Raw genomic sequence first — 13,849 nt, 5'->3', positions numbered from 1 at the left:
TTTTGGTTTTTTTTTTTTTGCAAGAAATATAATCTACTATAACAAATTTCTCAAGCCAGTGCCCAGTTCTGATTGGGTCACATAGGGGTCCAAAGGAGAGAAAGTCAGTCTCCTAAGTTTTTAGATCTTGTGTTCACCCAATCTTCATAGGGCTTTCTGATGGATTCAGGTTCTGGTGGCCCCTCCCTTCCAGACCCACCCCAATCACCAATTTAAAAAAAAAAATGTGAGAAAGAAACAGAGGACCCCTAAAACCTCCACCTGAAATGATCTAGCACACTTACAAGCACCTCTTCCCCCCTACCCTTTTAGAGCTGGGTGGCTGTTTCTAGTGTGCCTTCAAACAAATGTATCCTCAGGCAGGCTGGCTGTGGGAAACTCAGACCTGGGAGGCCCCGAGACGGGGACTCATTCAGCCCTCTCATTTTACAGAGGAGAGGCCTCGAGGGGGTAAAGTGATCGCTGGTGTAAAAGGGATACGAAGAGAACTGGGGCCCCATCAGAAGAGTACCACCCATTTCTCTCCAAATATCTCCGATGTTGGTCACTGCGGGGCTGCTTGCCCCTGAAAATTTTCTGTATACACGCCATGTTCTAATCCTATAACAAAAGGCTTCAGAACATCAGGTCTATAGTACCCAGGAACAGGGAAAATTGGAAGGAACAAGTTTTTGTCTCTGAAGAATTCGATTCCTTAATTTTCCATTGTCAGGGAGACAGTTGACCTGTGATATTCAAAAAAAAAAAAATGCAAGAATATAAAATTTGACATTTTTAAAAAAAACAGTCAAAACAAAAAAACTTCCCCATGTATGTTCACATGCGCTCTAGCAGTTTGCTACTCAAAAGTGCAACCATTATGAGAAGCAGGTTAGAAACACAGGGTTTATGGCCCCACTCGAACTGAATCAGAATCTACATTTTAACAAGATCTCCAGGTGGGTTGTATGCATATTTGAGTTTGAGAATCATCTAGTAAGTATGGAGGGGGCAGTGCTAGCTTATAATTATTCAGAAAAGTACATCTAAGTGGTCAAGGATTGGAAGGTACTTTGCAAAAATTAAAATAGTTGAAATGGAGATAATCCCTCCTCCCCACACAAAGTGCCTGGCCTGCTCGAGGTCCTCAATAAATGGCAGCATTTGGAAGGTGATACTATGATGGGCCCTTTTTATTAATGTGTTCCTTAATATTCTCGTCAAATCACATTTTGGAAACTTAAAGACAACAAGGAAATTGATATGTGTGCTCCCTTTTCAACCGACATTAAAACAGGTTACATCATATTTTTCTTTTTGCCTTGGCTATTAGGAAGCATAAAGCTAAATTTAATACTCAATACAGTATTTCTGTTAGCCTAGCTTTCTGGAATATTTGTTTTCCTCTCTGTGACTCTTTTTTATTTTATTAAGTTTTCTGTTTGTTTCTTACAAATCACTTAAAATCTTTCTGAAAATAAAGGCCCAAATTAGAATGCAAATTTGTAAACAGTCTATCCTTGTTTGCCAGGCTCCAGAAAAAGATGAGTTTATGAAACCACCTCCTATTTTATTTTTTTTTAAGATTTTTATTTATTTATTTGACAGAGATCACAAGTAGTCAGAGAGGCAGGGAGAGAGAGAGGAAGGGAAGCAGGCTCCCTGTTGAGCAGAAAGCCCAATGTGGGGCTCGATCCCAGGACCCTGAGATCATGACCTGAGCCGAAGGCAGAGGCTTTAACCCACTGAGCCACCCAGGCGCCCCACCACCTCCTATTTTAAATATTTCTTCCTGTTCTTTGTCTACTTCTCAAGACAGAAGGAGAACTAGAGGGTCTCAGATGCCTGCTAACTCCTGCCAGAGTCCTTCCTCCTCTCCCAGGCCCCACCGCAGCCCCCACCAGCCATGCACCCTGCTGAGTCAATAAGGAAACAGGGAGGCCACAGCCCTTCCAAAGGCATAGAGACCACCCAACAATGTGGTTACTCACCAAACTTCAGCTGCTTCAGACTTCCTCTGCAAGGAAAAAGAGAACATTATTTGTTTACAACCACGCCTCCTTTTCAGGATAAGTCCCTACACACTACTCCCTCTCCAAACTAGATCAGATGTCATTTATTCAATCTCAAGAAGGCTTCTTTTTTTCCATAATGCTTCTCAGATTGTAATTCCATATTGCATGTTGCGTCCTCTATCAGATGGCAAGTTCCAATGAGACTTCTTCCCTCACTGTTGTACCCCCACCCCATACCCAAAGGTGTCAGTGGGCACGTGGGGCCCAGGAGCTGGTACTGAGTGGGTAGATGGATGGTGTAAAAAGTTGGAGATCCTGGAAGGACAAAAGGGCAAGAGAACTAATAGTTATTAATCACCTGTATAGCGTGCAGGCGCTGTCAGTGCTTTATATGCACTATCTAACCCTTCACACAATCTTTCATTTTTTTTATTCAGCTATAATTCACTAACAAAATTTACTCATTTTAAAGTGTACAGCTTAGGGGGCCCCTGGGTGTCTCAGTGGGTTAAGCCTCTGCCTTCAGCTCACATCATCATCTCAGGGTCCTGGGATCCAGCCCCACATGGGGCTCTCTGCTCAGCGGGGAGCCTGCTTCCCACGGCCCCCCTCCCCCCGCCTTCCTCTCTGCCTACTTGTGATTTCTCTGTTAAATAAATAAAATAAGTGTACAGGTTGGTAGTTGTCAATATAATCTCTGGGTTGTGCAACCACCACTGCTATCCAATTCTAGGATATTTCCGTCATCCCAAAAAGAAACCCTGTGTCCATTATCACTCTCAATCACCCCTTCTTCACAGCCGCAGGCAACTACTAAAACCTACATTCTGTCTGCATGGATTTGCCTATTCTGAACATTTTATATCATTGGGATCATACAACACATGGTCTTTCGTGCATGGCTCCTTTCACTTACAATGTCTTCAAGTTTCATCCCCACGGTAGTAATTCTCAGTACTTCATTCATTTTTAGAGCCGAATACTATTCCTCTGTATGGATATACACAGGTCATCTATCCAAGTCATCATCTGATGCACATTTGGGTCGTTTCCACTTTTTGGCAATTATGCTGCTATGAACGTTTGTATACAAGTTGTGCAAGCATATTTTCAGTCTTCTTGCAGACATACCTAGGAATAAATTGCGAGCCACATAGTGGTAACTCTGTGTTTAACCATCTGAGGAGCTGCCCTTCTGTTTTCCACAGCAACTGCACAATTTTGCATTTTCACTAGAGCATATGAGAGTTCCAGTTTCTCCACGTGCTCACCAGCACCTGTTATTGTTCGTTTGTTTGTTTGTTTGTTTTTCAATTTATCCTAGTGGCTGTGAAATAATATTGTGGTTTTGATTTGCGTTTTCCTAATGACTAATGATGATGACGACTATCTTTTCATGTGCTTATTGACCATTTGGATATTTGTGGTGGAGAAATGTCTATTCAAAGCCTTTGCCCAGGCGTGCCTGGGTAGGTCAGTGGGTTAAGCATCTGCCTTCTGCTCAGGTCAGGATCTGGGATTCCTGGGACTGAGCCCCGCATCAGATTTCTTGCTCAGTGAGAGGCCGGCTTCTCCCTCTCCCTCTGCTTGCTGCTCCCCCTGCCTGCTTGTGATCTCTCTGTCAAATAAGTAAATAAAATCTTAAAAAAAAAATCATTTGCCCACTTTAAAAATTGGGTTATCTATATTTTTATTATTTGTTAAGTTGTAGGAGTTTTTAATGTATTCTGGATACTAGAATCATGATTTGCAAATATTTTCTCCCAGTCTTTGCATTATATTTAGACTTTCTAGTTGGTGTCCTTTGAAGCACAGAAGTTTTCAATTTTTTATGAAATCCAGTTTATATATATTTTTGCTTTGGTTGCTTATGTATTAGGCATCCCATCTAAGAAACCTCTGCCCAATTCAAAGTCACAAAGATTTATACCTATATTTTCTTCTAAGATTTTTATAATTTTACATCTTACATTTAGGTCTTTAATCCATTTTGAGTTAGTTTTTGTGTATGATGTGAAGTGAGTAATCCAACTTCATTCTTTTGCTGGTTGTTCCAGCACCATTTATTGAAAAGACTATTTTTTCCCTCCACTGAATGATCTTGGCACTCTTGTTGAAAATCAGTTTGCGGGGCTCCTGGGTGACTCGGTGGATTAAAGCCTCTACCTTTGGCTCAGGTCATGATCCCAGGGTCCTGGGATGAGCCCCGCATCGGCCTCTCTGCTATGTAGGGAGCCTGCTTCCCTTCCTCTCTCTCTCTCTCTTGCCTGCCTCTCTGCCTACTTGTGATCTCTGTCAAATAAATAAATAAAATCTTTTAAAAAGAAAAGAAAAGAAAAAATCAGTTTGCAAGAGGGACCTGGGTACCTCAGTCAGTTGAGCATCTGCCTTCAGCCCAGGTCATGTCCTAGGGTCCTGGGATCGAGCCCTACATCCATTGGGCTTCCTGCTCAACCGAGAGCCTGATTCTCCCTCTTCCTCTGCCCTTTCCCCTCACTTGTGCTCTCTCTCTCTATTTCTCTCCAAATAAATAAAATCTTTAAAAAAAAATCATTTTGCTGTGGATGTTTGGCTTTACTTCTGGACTCTCAATTTTATTCCATTGATCCGTATGTCCATCCTCATGCCAGTACCACACCATCTTGATTACTGTAGCTTTGTAGTAAGTTTCAAATCAGGACATGAATGTCTTCCAATTTTGATCTTCATAATTTGGCTGCTTCTGGGTCCCTTTTATTTCCATATGAAATTTAGAATCAGCTTATCAATCTCTACAAAAAGCCAGCTGGGATTTTGATAGGGATTGCATTGAATCTGTAGATCAGTTTGGGGAGCATTGCCATCTTAATGTATTAAGTTTTCTGAGCGATGAATATAGATGTTTCCATCTATTTAGGCCTTTGATATCTTTCAACAATGTCTTTTAATTTTCATGTACAAATCTTACACTTCTCGTTAAATTTATTTCTACGTATTTTAGTCTTTCTGATGCTATTATAAATGAAACTGTTTTCCTAATATCATTTTCAAATCATTCATTGCTAGTTTATACAAAGGCAACAAATTTTTGTATACTGCTTATATCCCGCAACTTCACTGATGTTGTATATTAGCTTTAATAGTTTCTTAGTGGATTATTTAGGATTTTCCATATGCAAAATCATGTCATCTGCTAATACAGACAGTTGTACTTCTTCGTCTCCAAACTGGATTTCTTTCCTTTTTTTTTCTAGCCTAATCACCCTGGCTATAATCTTCAGTACAATCTTCCGCAGCAGTGACAGGAGAAGACATCCTCATCTTCTTGCTGAGCCTTCTCTTGTTCACGACTTTTTGAAGCAGGTATTTTTTACAAATGAGGAGAAACCGGCCACCTCATCTCCATAAAAATGAGGCTGAGATGAGGAAACTGAGACTCAGAGAAATTGAGTAATCTCTGCAAAGTCACAACTAGATAACAATGGAGCCCAAACTTTATTTTTATTTAAATTCAATTCTCATATAATGTATTATTGATTTTAGTGATAGAGGTCAGTGATTCATCAGTCCTATATAATACCCAGTGCTCATTACATCACAGGCCCTTCTTAACATGTATCACCCTGTTACCCCATCCCCCACACCCTCCTGCAGCAACCTTCAGTTTGTTTCTTATGCTTAAGAGTCCCTTATGGTTTGTCAGAGCCCAAATTTTAAACCCAGATCTGACTCCAAAGCCCACGCTCACTCTCTGCCTCCTTAACCCCTTGACAACTATGTACTTGTGCAAGGTTTCATTTCTGCTTTCATTGTTTCGTTCATGCCACACAATAATGGAGGGGGCAGAGCAGGAGTTGGTGTCCCCCTTTTCCCCTTGAAGAAAGTGGCCTGGCAGAACTGGGACTCAACCTCTGCTTTCCTGACCCAATTCTGTGCTTTGACAGAGGCAATAACTACGTCACTGAGTAGTTAGATCTATTCAGAAAGGTTATGTGAGTGTTTTCTAACAGGTAATAAACTAAAAGGATAAACTAAGTCCTCCATGATAGTGAAGGAACTAAAATATGGAGAGGAAAAACTCTGAAAAGATTGATGGCAAGTGCATGGGATCTGAAAGGAGAAGGACAAGGAAGGAGAAAAGAGTGAACAGACATTTTTATTTGTAAAGAAAAGTGTCAAAGGGACAAAACCATCTCTTCATAAGAAACCACTTTAGGGACGCCTGGGTGGCTCAGTGGGTTAAGCCTCTGCCTTCGGCTCAGCTCATGGTCTCAGGATCCTGGGATTGAGTCCCGCATCAGGCTCTCTGCTGTGGAGAGCCTGCTTCCCCCTCCCTCTCTGCCTACTTGGGATCTCTCTCGCTCTCTCTCTCTGTTAAATGAATTAAAAAAAAAAACTTAAAAAAAAAAAAAAGAAGAAACCACTTTAGGGGCGCCTGGATGGCTCAGTGGGTTAAGCCTCTGCCTTCAGCTCAGGTCATGATCCCAGGATCCTGGGATCAAGCCCCGCATCAGGCTCTCTGCTCGGCAGGGAGCTTGCTTCCCTTCCTTTCTCTCTGCCTGCCTCTCTGCCTGCTTGTGATCTCTGTCTGTCAAATAAATAAATAAAATCTTTAAAAAAAAAAAAAAAAAAACCACTTTAAAAGGAATTATGTGGCGGCACCTGGGTGGCTCAGTCGGCTAAGTGTCTCTTTTTTTTTTTTTTTTTTTTTTTTAGATTTTATTTATTTATTTGACACAGAGACACCGTGAGAGAGGGAACACAAGCACAGGGAGTGGGAGAGTGAGAAGCAGCCTTCCCATTGAGCAGGGAGCCCAATGTGGGGCTCGATCCCAGGACCCTGGGATCAGAACCTGAGCCAAAAACAGACACTTAACAACTGAGTCACCCAGACGCCCTAAGTGTCTGACTTTTAATCTTAGCTTGCATCTTGATCTCAGGGTTGTGAGCTTTGGACTCCATGCTAGGTGTGGAGCCTATTGAATGAATGAATGAATGAATGAATGATGTCAATAGAATTTCTTTCCAGCTGAAAGAATCCCTTCTGAAAAGGAAAGAATGCACATGAGTAATGTAAAATATTCTAAGGCAGGTTGGGCCGACCTTGAGGCTGAGAGCTGAACAAAATGCCTCCATCAGCTCCTTCTGAAACTTCCCTGAGAAACCCTCCATTACTGGAGAAAATGCTGGCTGTGCCCATTGCTGCTGGACTCCCCACCTCCAACTTGTCCTCACAGGGTTGCTGTGCAGATTAAATAAAAATGGCTCCTGTGAACAAAACTCACATCACTTCTGCACATGGAAAAGGCTCAGTAAATACTAGTTCCTTTTTCCCTTCCCCTTATTGGGTTTACAAGGGACCCAGACCTTAAGTGCTCCCGCAATGGAAAGATACCTCGCTCTTCTCTCCTCCTTGGCCCAGCTCATTCTAATAATTTGCTTTTCATCTTTAACCACAAAACTTAGGTGTGTGAGTCTTCCTAAACTCCCAAACAAGGACGAGATGTTTGATTACTTCCTTGTGGAGAAGTGGGTGCTGGGCTGAGCTAGAGAAGACCAGAATTTTGGGTCTTCCTTGTCACCACCTTTTTGTGTACCTCTGGGTGGGTCTCCCTCCTGGGCTTCAAGTTCCTTATCTGGGAAGGGTCCTTGGTCATGGGGGGGCGGGGCGAGCAAGGAAGTTTGCCTCTTTCTTCTAGTTCAGGGCAATCGGGTGAAGACAACTGTGGGGAAAGGAGACTGGAGGGGTCCCTGTGGAGCCACAGGCCCCTCACAGCGGCTGCCTGCTGGAAGTAGGCATTTGGGAATTGACAAGGGTGTGAGACAGGAATGCCCTATGACTAGGAGATAAAATTTATGCCCCTAAAAAGCCCCTTAACACAAGAGAAGTGCCTAATGAGATACAGAAGCAGAAAGTACCCTAGGAGGAAGAAAGGTCAATGGGAAACAGAAAAGGCTGAAGGGTCTGCCTGGCTTTGGGTCAGCTACAACTGACTCTTGCGACTCAGGGATAGGACTTGGGCAGGGCAGAAATTGAAACAGGATGGCATACAGAGAACCCCAAGGCTCTCTCCCCAGCTCAAGGGAGCACCCACCATCTGCACTCCAAGAGCTGTCACTTCTGCCCCCCTAACCTACCTTTCTCCTCCTGCCCCAACAACTCAGCCCCTCTGCTCACCTGTTGTTCCTCTCTCTACCAAACTCCCAGTGAACTTCCAGACCCAGCCTCAGTGCCACCTTCTACTGGAGGCCATCCCTAGGTCCCAGGCTGGATCAGAGTTCTCTCCCCTGTAGACCCTGATGGGAGTGGGGGTGTGCGGGAGGCAGGAGGACACCCTTCTATCACAGACAGCCTCCCTCATCACCTGCTGGCTTGTAAACCCCCACTGGCCCTTGGCTTCTGGAATAAGGGCTGTGTCTGATTGGTCTTGGTGTCCCCAACCCCAGGCTAGGGACAATCCTCTGGCGACTGGTGGAGAGGAAGCCCCAACTCCCGGGGGGATGGTGAATTACCTTTTCCATCTGCCTTGTAGTCATCAGGGAGGAGCTTGTCCTGCCGGTAGCCCAGCACAAAGGCCAGGAAGGAGAGGATGAGGGCGTCTCCAATGCTGAGGATGGCCAGCATGAAGGCCCAGCGGATGGTGCACTGGCCCAGTGTGTACTTGCCTGTCTGCTCCCCACACATGCGCCGCACCTCACTTGAGTCCCAACCGTCGGGGTAGACCAGGCAGCCAATCATCAGGCCTGTGGCTGAGGGGGCAGAAGTGCGGGCAGACAGCATCAGGCTAGGTGTGCTCAGCCTGCCACCTCCCACCTTGCACTGCTGCTTTTTTTTTTTTTTTAAAGATCTTATTTATTTGACAGGCAGAGATCACAAGTAGGCAGAGAGGCAGGCAGAAAGAGAGAGGAGGAAGCAGGCTCCTTGCCGAGCAGAGAGCCTGATATGGGGCTCCATCCCAGGACCTGGAGATCATGACCTGAGCCGAAGGCAGAGGCTTAACCCACTGAGCCACCCAGGCGCCCTGCACTGCTGCTATCTTGTCACCTCCCTTCTTTTCGTGTTAACAGCCTTGAGAGGTATGGGGCAGTGCCTACCATCATTCTTGTAGAACCCAGGGGAGAAAATTGAGGATCCAAGAGCTAAAATGACTTCCCTTTGGTCAGGAGTAGAGGCAGAAAGCGGAGCTCTCCCACCCAGGGAAGATTCTGCCATGGCACCAGGTGGTCCTACCAGGCCCGCAGCCACGCCCCTGACGTTGGACTTGATGAGGCACTAGCGACCCTGGCTTCAAACCCCCGCAAAATCCGTTCTCAGTCCAGAGAACTCATCACTTCTAAGATGCACAATTGTTCATACTCCAGTATCTCTGAAATACTTATAATAAGAAAGGTTCAGGCTGTGGTTCGAGTAGAAGTATTTTTCCTGGGCACCTGGGTGGCTCAGTTGGTTAAGCATCCAACTCTTGATATCAGCTCAGGTCTTAATCTCTGGGTCGTGAATTCAAGCCCTCCCTTGGGCTACTTTAAAAAAAAAGAACAAGTATTTGCACATAGAATAACAGCATGTCCTACAACTTGGAATCTTAGATTTAATGAATACATGAAGTCTTCCAGCCCCCTCTCTGGCTGCTTCCTTTGTGAACCTTTCATTCAAGCAAATAGGTCTCTTCATCCTAACCCAGTACAGGTCAGTGCAGCTGCTCACACTTCCCTGAATTTACGAATCCCTAATATTTATTTAAAATACTAATTTCCAAAAAATCCTTACAGCAGAGCTGTAAGGATTACATATGGTCATGTAGGGAAAACGCTCACGGCAGCATCTGGTTCATGGTAGGCAACCAGTGCCTGTCCATCGTTGCTATTGTTATTGGTATTGAAGCCAAGTGAATGGAAGCAACTTCAGTGGATGTGGATGTCATTAGAGGTGTTCACAGGTATTTCACGTACATAGTAGGGTTGTACTTCCTTGCTCTCCTCTTTTCAAGTTAGGTAAGGCCTCAAGACTTCCCTTAGACAACAAAATGTGTGCATTTCCAGGCCAGAGCATTTAACCACTAGAGAGAGACCTTCCAGAGCATCCTTTCGCTCTGCAATGACACCAGCCAGATGACAGCAGATGCTCCATCGGCCAGGGTTCCAGGAGAGAACAGTGAGAGCAGAGCCCCCAGCTGGTCCTCAGTGGGCACGCACTGGAAACAAAAACTGAAGCTTTGTTTTAAGCCATTAAGATTTGGGAGTTATTTGTCACCTCATCCATCCTGACTGATAAAGTGGCTTTTGTGTTTTTTTCACATTTACTGAGCACCTGCTATGTGTCAAGCGCTGGAGAAGGTGTTTTATGTGTATTAGACATCCCATCCTCACCAGAACCTTGTGATAGGAGGTCTGTTACTACATTCTAGAGGGGAGGTTACCAAGACTCAGAGAGACAAGCAACTTGCCATACCTGGGTTTCTAGGAGCTGGAACCACACACAGCTTACACCTGGCATCCAGAAGCTGGATTAACATTGTTAAACTACAGCCTCACACTGCCCCAGTCATCGATCCTCTTTCCTTTCTCCTGCTCCCCTCCCTGGTCTCAGGCTTCTTGGCAAGGGTAAACTAACTGGTTTAGTCCCATCTGCTGTCTGCCCTCTTCATCGCCCCCTTTGGCTCGTCTTTCATTCCTCTCCATTAAAGAATGGAACATGACACCACCTTTACCCTTCCCCAACATAAATGTTTCACAGGATGGCATCCGGCCACCTCTGCTATCAGTGTCTCTAGCTTCATGATCTGGAGTCTAATTCAAATGGCCTGCTGATGCCTCCCCCACCCAGGCCTTCCCAAGCACACTGCCTGTTCAGCAAATGGCACTTGCTGCAGGATGTTGTGGGAGGGGGCAGCATGGAGAATGAGAGAAATGGTTGTTTCCAGCCTTCCATAGCTCTGATATGGTGGACCAGCTGGTAACCATGCCAGGGTCCATTCTACTCTTCTTTGTCACAGAACTGCTAAGTCTTCATTCTCCCACCTTCTCCCCACTGCCCACTGAGATTTACCTTAGCCCTGCCCCAGCCTCTCCCTCAATGTATAGAGACCAGAGGAGAGGGAGTAGGTAGATGGATTGGGGAAGCAGCTCCGGAGCCAGGTGACTACCCTGAGTACAAGATTTTGAATCAAAGGTTCTGTCCATCACTACCTGTGCTAAAAGATAAGTTACCCACTAAGAGCTTATCTATAAAATAAGAGGAATATCTCCCTCACTAAGGTAGGGATGGGGTTCCTTCAGATGATATATATGAAAGTGCTTGGTCAGCCATTATACCTATGTAAATGTGTGGCTCAATAAAAATGTCTTTGGAATACATCCAGTTTCTTAGAACCCACTGCCTTAATTCCCCTAGGTCCTTAGTCACCGGTTGGTTTGCTATAGACTTGGACAAGTCTTTTCCTTATTCCCAGATTCCTCACTGTAGCTGGCAGGGATACCTACACCTCTCTGGGGTCCCCCTCCAACTCTGACAGAGTGTTTGAGTCTATGTGTTTGGTTGTCTGGGATTCTGATCCCTGCTTCACTCCCCCTGTTATGGATAATACTGCTTCTCATTCTAACCAATGATGTCAAGATGGTTTTCTCTCTAGTCTGCAGTCCTAGCACTGCTCCTAGACATTTCCCAGTATGGGCAGCCTGTGCCTGGTCCTTGGGATAGGACGGGACCGAGGCCTGCAGGACAAGGCTTAGAGAACAGGACCAGCAGGCTCAAGGGCTGAGAGGCCTGCCTGGGCCAGGAGCAAGAAAAAGGGGCAGGGAAGGCCTTGTTTCTGGGCACCATAAGTAGCCACCTACCCCATACAGTTTTAAAGACCCTAGCCACTTGGGGTGCCTGGGTGGCTCAGTTGGTTAAACGTCTGCTTTCAGCTCAGGTCATGATCCCAGGGTCCTGGGATCGAGCCCCAAATAGGTGTCCCTGCTCGGCGGGGAGTCTGCTTCTCCCTCTGCCCTTCCCACTCTCTCTCTCTCTCTGTCAAATAAAAAAAAAATCTTAAAAAAAAAAAAAAGACTCTAGCCACTACCCTACTCCCCCATCACAAAATACCACTCCCATTTATTGCTTCAAGTATGGAAACCTATAACTAGGGAACAAAGACTTTCATTCCACCATGAAAGGGAACTTAAATGCAAGTTTCTATGGGAAAGGTCACAGCATAACACTCTAAATCAATAACTGATCTTAGAATCTCCTTGAGAGCAATCTGGGGTGGGAGGGAAGGAGTGAGGACAGGGATCTGTGGGTCCTTAAAGGAGAAAGAGCAAATGCCCAGAACTGGGAGATGGAGACATCTAGGATGTGCTTAACAATTTTACCCTGGGTTGGATCCTATTCCCACATGGCCAACAATGGAAGTTTCCTTCTTTTTCCTTCCCAGAGCAAACAACCTCTGATGTGGTGGCCTGGGAGTCGGGACACCTTCTACCAACTAGTTGTGTGCTCCTGGGCAAGTCACTTCCCCTCTCTGGACCTCAGTTCCCATCCACAAGATGAGGGGGTTGAACAATTTGATCTCAACAATTCTTTCGGTCTCAGCCATTCTAAAATTCTCTACTCCTCAGAAGCTTCAGCAGAGTATGAGCTTAAGCTTAAGCACTGAGTATGGCTGGGCTAAAGGAGAACAGCTGAGGGGCGCCTGGCTGGCTCAGTCGGTATAACTCTTGATCTTGGGGTTGTGAGTTCAAGCCCCCTTTGGGAGTAAAGATTACTTTAAAAAAATTAAATCTTTGAAAAAAAAAATAAAATAAATGTAAAGGAGAGCACCTGGGTAAGAGACCCAGAGCATCCACAGAGGGTGGAATGCTGCACCTTCCCTGGGTTGGGCCCTGCTAGTCCTCCCATTAATCCTGCTCACCTGCAGCCAGCTGCATCCATGCGCAGATCTTGTAGACAGTGGCCGTGTTGCAGACAAAGAAGAGGCTAAAGCAGATGATGGAGCCAATGATGAGGAACATGGCCAATGCCACAAAAAACATGGCGGTCTTGAAGGCTCTAGAGGGAATGGAGGAGAAGTCCAGCGGGCCACCCTTGCAGATGAGTTCAGAGGACAGCACGTTGCCCACACAGTAGGAGAAAAGGCCAAAGTAGCCTGCTTGGGGTGTGTTAACACTGTCACCGATCCAGTAGGGCTGGATGAAGAGGGCCATGACCAGTACAGAGAAGCAGATGGTGAGTGTGCCCCACATCACACCCACAGCCCTGGAGTTGCGCACATAGTTGGTATGGTAGATCTTGGCTGCCTCCTGCGCAGGCAGCAACTTCACCATGGTGAGGACGTAGGCCCTTGGCTGGAATCCTGTGGACTGTAAGCCAGTGGCTTAGCAGACAGAGGCCTAGGAGTGGGTCACTCCTTAGCCGGGCCGGGAAGGAGGCTGAGGTAAGGATACAAGGTGAGAGTTCCTCCAAGAAGAGGAAAGAGGATTAATAAGACCAGGAAGACAACCTTGGTTTCTTCAGCGTAAGCTTGTCCAGATGCCTTTGTCCGCTCTAGCCAGGCTGTCTCCGGTCTTCCTCTCCAGCCTGCCAAGGTCTTGGGCCTACTGGCGCCGCCCTGCCCCTCCCCCCATTTCCAGCTCCGGGCTCCAGAGAGCTCCGCCTCTTCGCGCTGCTCGGTCCCTCCTTCCTCCCGCCTACGAAAGTGCTGCTTCAGCACCGCGGCCAGCGCCGCGGGAATCGGGTCAGAGGAGGCTTTGGAACCCGAGACCCGGCCGGGGGAGGGGCGGGGAGCGCCTGGCCCGCCCATCGCGCACTCCAGCCACAGGAAACTGAGACCTTTCTAAACCCTCCTGAGCGCCAGGGCCGGGGTGTGGGTGGGAGAGCTTCCAAAAACTGGGAGGCT

At 46.1% G+C, this 13,849-nt stretch overlaps 1 protein-coding gene across 1 annotated transcript; it reads right to left on the bottom strand.

Moving 5' to 3' along the window:
• Positions 1-613: 613 nt before the first annotated feature.
• Positions 614-13,518, bottom strand: LHFPL5 (LHFPL tetraspan subfamily member 5). Its single transcript, XM_032864324.1, has 4 exons — positions 12,866-13,518; positions 8,487-8,723; positions 1,971-1,996; positions 614-725 (listed from the first exon to the last, which is right to left on the bottom strand). Exons 1-3 carry the CDS (start codon positions 13,275-13,277, stop codon positions 1,986-1,988), a joined length of 660 nt encoding a protein of 219 aa, XP_032720215.1. The 5' UTR covers positions 13,278-13,518; the 3' UTR covers positions 614-725; positions 1,971-1,985.
• Between the last annotated feature and the right edge of the window lie 331 nt (positions 13,519-13,849).

Source organism: Lontra canadensis, unplaced genomic scaffold (genome assembly GCF_010015895.1).
Source record: "Lontra canadensis isolate GAN:19392208 unplaced genomic scaffold, GSC_riverotter_1.0 scaffold27, whole genome shotgun sequence".
Lineage (NCBI taxonomy): Eukaryota > Metazoa > Chordata > Mammalia > Carnivora > Mustelidae > Lontra > Lontra canadensis.
This window is presented reverse-complemented; position numbering and strand designations above follow the sequence as displayed.